A 6,311-nucleotide genomic window follows, 5' to 3' on the forward strand; every position below is an offset into this window, starting at 1 on the left:
ATATATATATATATATATATATATATATATATATATATATATATATATATACTGTATATATATAAACTGGTTTTATTCAAGTAAAAAAAATAAAAAATTACCGAACGTACCCAAATACATTAATTTATAACAAAACTATTGTTTTATAGATGATGTGAGGTAGAAAGAGCTCTTTAAGGTAAGAATTGCAGGTTACCACTTTTTATAGTGTACCAATCCATAGCCACAGTGTTTTCAAGCAAATGCTACAAATGCCTTAACTGTAGTTTTCACTGCATATTAAAATGGGATAGGAGAAAATATTTTAACAGCAAGTAAATCAATTTACAATAATATATTAATATATTGAAAGAATAAATAAACAAAAGATTTAAAAAAAAAAAAACAGCCTGTCTTAATCAAACAGGTACTGTATTTTGCATAAACTTACAAATACAGAGAGCAAAATGGGAATTTTGATGATCCACCAATAGCCACTGTCCAGGTCATCCCAGCACCTACCAACACATAAAAACACTGTTGTTTATGATACATGCCTGCACATTTATACATTTTCTGTAACTGTTAGCTCCAGATCTCGTTACTGTGCTTCCCATATAGTAATTGTCCAAATGCACTCCGCAGAAATCTCATTCTCACCCATGATTATCATATTTATGTTTGAAGAATGTCCAGATTATTACTGTGACAGATGGTACCCCTGTAATACAGAGAAAACAATATATGGGCATTTAAGAATAAGTTATATAATCAGCAGTTTGTGTATAAAATATACTTGATTTAAATGTAAAATGTGGTTTTACCCCAGCCAATAAGAATATAGCACCAGAAAAATTTTCTTGTGTGGGTGAAGGTGAATGCTAGCAGTGTCTGAAGATAAAGTCCCTCAATGAGCAGCCAGTAGAAATTTGATAACACACAGTACTGGAAAAATGTCACCACAGCCTTGCACAAAACCTGGCAGATGAAATATAGCATTCAGTTACAAAGCGGCAGATGATTACTTTAAAATATATGATTCATGCTATGGCTTTTTTTTATGTTGATCTTATCAGTCATTTCTTTGGTGTAACGTACCGTGGAGACTGTGCAGTGATTGACAGTCTCATCCGCGAATAACACTGCATCCTTTACAAACACAGCCAAAGCCCTCAGGATGAATGAGGAGAAGAGGTTGAGGTGGATGTAGGTCCGTGTACACAGAAGCTTCCTGTGGGGTTAATGAAAATCTGGCAATATTATATGACATCAGCATTCATTGATGCAAATGTCAAAAAAAGGTCACCACAATTGAGTTCCTGCATGCATCATAACAGTGAATGAGTAAAGGCATTGAAGCAAGAAGTGAAAGCGGTACCTAAAGATGCAGAAGATGAAGACTGCAATGCAGAGAGAGCCAATGGACACGCCATACCCAACTGTGTATATCAACTTCACCCTTGCAAAGTACTCTCGCTGCCACAGTAAAATGGAAAATATCAAGTTTAGAAACCATTCGATTCATCTTGAGTCAATTTTATTCAATAAAATTAAAGGTGAAGTGTATGATTTTTTCATGAGTTGAATTCTTCCTGTAACATGATTGCTTTAAAGGGTTAGTTCACTCAAAAATGAAAATTAGGCTGTGTTTTACTCACCCCAGAGCCATCCTAGGTGTATATGACTTTCTTCTTTCAGACGAATCCAGTCGGAGTTATATAAAAAATTGTCCTGGCTATTCCAAGCTCTATCATTGCAGTCAGCGGGTGTTGAAGAGGTTCAGTCCAAAAGAAGTGAAATAAAAAGTGCCCATCTATAACAAATGTCTCACACAGCTCCAGGGGGTGAGCAAAGGCCTCCTGTAGCGAATCGATGCATTTTTGTAAGAAAAATATTTATATTCAAAACATAATAATCACTTTAATTTAGCTTGCGCCAACAGTTGTACACGGAAGCAGTTCTGGGCGAATGATGTATGAGTTCAGCGTTGCGCATGCGCCGGTGAGTCTCGTGAAAACCAATGTTTGTTAACAGGAGCAAAGGAAGCAAAGTTTTCTTACTTTAGCAAAGGAAAACCAGTCTCCTCTTGGCTTGTATAGAAATCCTCTGACATTCTTCTTTACAAATCCTCGTTTTGTACTTCTAATTAGTGACCGCTTTTTTTATGGATGGGCGCTTTTTATTTCACTTCTTTTGGACTGAAGCACTGCAACACCCGCTGACTGCAAGGATAGAGCTTGGAATAGCCAGGACAATTTTTAATCTAACTGGACTGGATTCGTCTGAAAGAAGAAAGTCATATACACCTAGGATACCTCGGGGGTGAGTAAAACACAGCCTAATTTTCATTTTTGGGTGAACTAACCCTTTAAGGTTTGAGTTTGAACATGGAGCACCATCTTTTGGTGTCAAATATTTGTTGTTTTAATTTCTATTTTAATATTAACAGATAATTAAATAAAGTTAAGTATAGGATATTCCAATTTGTCAATATGCCAAAACACTTTTGCCACAGGTTAAACACAAAACTTTTGACAATTGTGTAAAAAGTAAACAATGGACCCCAAAAAGTGTTTTGACGCAAATGCATTGCATAAAATTTTGTATGAATGTCGGTGCATCGGATAAAATATCAAAACATGTTGTAAAATATGAACCGAGAGGCATTTCTTACACCTCACTTTTTATTATTATTATTTTTAAAACCATTTGGACAAAGTGGAAGTTTCAGGAAACCTGTTTGATAACAGATCTTTTTACATTTGGTAACACTGGTGGTGCAAAAATGACACTCTTCACTTCTGACAGTACAATAACACTCTGCAAGAACCTAGAACCGATCCAGAAACACAGTAATCCATAACATTCAGTTAATTGCACATAATATCAAATATAGAGTTCTTCAAAGTTGTTTACTGTGTGTCCAGTCTCTTCCTGCTCTGTGCTGTTTTCCTGAAAGCAGGCATTGTAATAAGACACACTCAGCCTACTCCATCCCTCACTAGTGCAGGTGCGGGTGATCAGCTCTAAAGAAATCAATCAAAAACACTTATTTTACATTTATGACATACTGTTGCATTGCACTTTTATGGCCACGTTTGCAAAACGAGTAGGAATTATTATGTTACAATGGTGTTGCTGTTGAAGTTACCATGGGACTTGAGGAGAGGAGGTGGGCAAGACACTGAGACTCTCTCTCCTACACTGACCGCAGGCCAGCAGTTCACACCATCCCACTCAACCAGACAACCTGAAGACATCCACAGTGGTACAATTAAAGATTACAGAAGTCTACTTCTTCATCAAACTATCAATTACAATAAATTGACTCTTATCATCAGGCATGCCACCTTTATTTATATAGCACTTTATACAATAGAGATTATTTCAAAGCAGCATTACTGTATTTAACAAGGAAGTAACACAATCAGTGATGCATCAGATATATGACAAATCAAAATTCTGCTGTAAAGCCGCTATAAAAAGACAACAGTGTCATTATTCAGCTCGAGTCAAAAGTACATGTTTTCCTGTGAACTCCTGTAACTGTTAATGCTAATAAATTATGCATGTAGTCTTATAAACAATGTATGTCTTAACATATCTTATACAGTAGTTCCGTACAGATGTCGGATAATTAAAACAATAAATAAGTAAATTCTAATGAAAGTGAATGGACCATGACAGTAATTAATGGAGTAATTAATGATTAGAATTTTGGTCTGTTCTTAACTTTAAACATACTACTTTTATGGTATTTAAAAAAAATAATTATTATTTCATCGTCAGTAAACTATCCCTTTGACAATGCAGGTCACATTTTAGTCTTTTATAAGACTCAGTATTTAAATATGCCTATAAACGAGGACAATTTATGTCTTAGAGCTTTATATTTAGTCATTCCTATATTTGCATTTTATTTGCAAATTAAAGAGAGCGTTTAAAAATACAAATTCTGTAATCATTTACCCACCGTCATGTCATTCCAAACCTGTATGTCTATATGACTTTCTCTCTTCTGCTGATCACAGAAAATATATATTCTGTAGAATGTTGGTAACCAACCATTTTGGATACTACTGACTTCTATTGTATGAATAAAAAATAGAGACATTTCACAAATCATCTTCATGTTTCAAAGAAGAAGGAGAAACATACAAGCTTGGAATGACGTCAGTGTGAGTAAAAGGTGACAGAATTTTCATTTTTGGATAATCTATCCTTTTAAAGTATCACATTAAAGGTTCAAGATTATGGGTTGACATCTTGACGAAATGCAATTTCTCAGGTTTTGAGTAGCAGTTCTTATCTGTGACTAAGCTCACCTGTATTGGTAGCATTATAGTTGAACAAAGACTGTGTTAAACCAATTTGGAGCTGACATTCAGCTTCTTTTTCTTGTAGATGCAATACTATAGAACATTCAGGATGAACTGTCTTCATCTGAAAAACATGTAAGTGCATGCACACTCTAAGAACTTCCCAAGAAACATCAATCTTTTGAATAACCTTTTTTGCATATCTTATTTAATAGTTGCTTTTTCAATGAAAAAGGTACCAGAATCCAAAAACATGCACATAACCTACCCCTTCACATGTAACCATAAGAGTCCAGATGACGAAGCCATCAATAAGGTCCATGATGTTTCTTCTTACAGTTATGTGGTAAAGTCACAGGTGTAAATATTTCCCGGTCTAAAGCATATAGGTCAGTTATGTTGACCAACATAAAGTGTAGCTCTATTGCCTTTTGTTTTTGTCAGTACACAAATACCCCAGTGCTCATTCACAGTAATTCTCATCTATCTCTCCAACCGATTTAATGCAGCAGATGGTGAGATATTCCTGATGGTACAGCCCATTTTTCAGGGTGTGCAGGGCCCTTCTCACATCACGCCGGTAAATTGTCATTGTTACTGGTTTTAAACCAATTTTATAATAGTTTCCGAAATAAGGTTTCTTTACTTTATACAATAACAACATTGTGCATCTAAAAGAATCTTGATTTTGAAATGATGACCTACTGTATATTTGTTAATATCAAAAATGAGCAGTTTAAAAAAAAAAATTGGTATACCTTTGCATACAAGGCATTCATTCGTCTTCTACCTGCGTGCCTCATCACACTAGGGAGGTTAAATGAGTCTTTTATCCAGCACTATTTACTGCATGAGTGAACTTAAATCACTTTTTCTGAGTTAAAAGGATGACATTACTTCAGAGGTATGCAAATGATAAAGTCCCTCCAAACCATAGAATGTTTTTTTTTGATTCATTCGTCTTCTACCTGCGTGCCTCATCACACTAGGGAGGTTAAATGAGTCTTTTATCCAGCACTATTTACTGCATGAGTGAACTTAAATCACTTTTTCTGAGTTAAAAGGATGACATTACTTCAGAGGTATGCAAATGATAAAGTCCCTCCAAACCATAGAATGTTTTTTTTTGTAATTAAACAGATTTTGAAAAGACATTTATTATTTTAATGCAGCTTATTTTGTATTTTACAGGGTTTTGGAATTAGCCATTTATTTTTCCTGTAATTAAGAGGACAGTAGTAATGTTTGTTCTGTATGGTGCAGATGGAGCATGCCACACCGTCCATCCATTTTTAAAGCCTGTCCTTCCCCTGAGGAGCTGAGGTTGGTGCAGAGCGATACTTTCATACAATATTCAGAGGCGTTTGAAGGGATGAAAGTGAGAATTTGAAAATGACGAAATTAATGTGTGAATATAATAGAAACTACTGAGGCCACAATTTGTTTGAAGATATTTACTGACAGTGATTGATTAAGAGTCTAGGGGTTTCTTCAACTTCAGGCACTTTTATGTGCCACATGATGATTTTTATTAAAACTATCTGATGTTTTTGCTGTATAAACAATTACATTCAAATTTGTTTTACCTTTGTCCCTGATCCTTTCAGTCTTTGTATGACAAGCCATCATAGCAATACATTAAGAGACATACTCATAGTCCCAGTTCATTATATAAGTAAATAAATACATACAGTACATACATAGAAACATTTGCATCTTATCCTAAGGGTCTTATTTTATCTTTTTACTTCAAAATAAAACTATTTTTACTCTATCCTTCATTAACAAATAGACACAGAAAACGCTGATATTCAACATGATACAATGTCATAGATTACTATTTTCCAGAACACAGAGAACCTCAAAACTGTTTTGACTGAATAAGTCTCACAAATGTTGATATTTAGATGAAATGGCAAAATTAAAAATACCGTAGCCATTCATCAAAAGTGCTGAGATGAGATTTTGTGCCATCTATGGTCAAGAGAACAAAATCAAGAAGTGGTGTCATCT

General features: G+C 34.7%; 1 protein-coding gene across 1 annotated transcript in view; it reads right to left on the reverse strand.

The window, feature by feature from the left end:
- Positions 1 to 4,620, reverse strand: part of ghrhr2 (growth hormone releasing hormone receptor 2) — a 7,959-nt gene extending 3,339 nt beyond the window's left edge. Inside the window, exons 1-9 of the mRNA XM_016240715.1 lie at positions 4,567 to 4,620; positions 4,305 to 4,422; positions 3,131 to 3,229; positions 2,896 to 3,005; positions 1,358 to 1,455; positions 1,078 to 1,210; positions 804 to 957; positions 640 to 700; positions 431 to 497 (exon numbers count right to left, since the gene is read on the reverse strand). Coding sequence (XP_016096201.1) covers positions 431 to 497; positions 640 to 700; positions 804 to 957; positions 1,078 to 1,210; positions 1,358 to 1,455; positions 2,896 to 3,005; positions 3,131 to 3,229; positions 4,305 to 4,422; positions 4,567 to 4,620 — 894 coding nt within the window. The remainder of the gene's footprint in view (positions 1 to 430; positions 498 to 639; positions 701 to 803; positions 958 to 1,077; positions 1,211 to 1,357; positions 1,456 to 2,895; positions 3,006 to 3,130; positions 3,230 to 4,304; positions 4,423 to 4,566) is intronic.
- Between the last annotated feature and the right edge of the window lie 1,691 nt (positions 4,621 to 6,311).

This window comes from Sinocyclocheilus grahami, unplaced genomic scaffold, assembly GCF_001515645.1.
Source record: "Sinocyclocheilus grahami isolate Dianchi unplaced genomic scaffold, SAMN03320097.WGS_v1.1 scaffold599.1, whole genome shotgun sequence".
Classification (NCBI taxonomy): domain Eukaryota; kingdom Metazoa; phylum Chordata; class Actinopteri; order Cypriniformes; family Cyprinidae; genus Sinocyclocheilus; species Sinocyclocheilus grahami.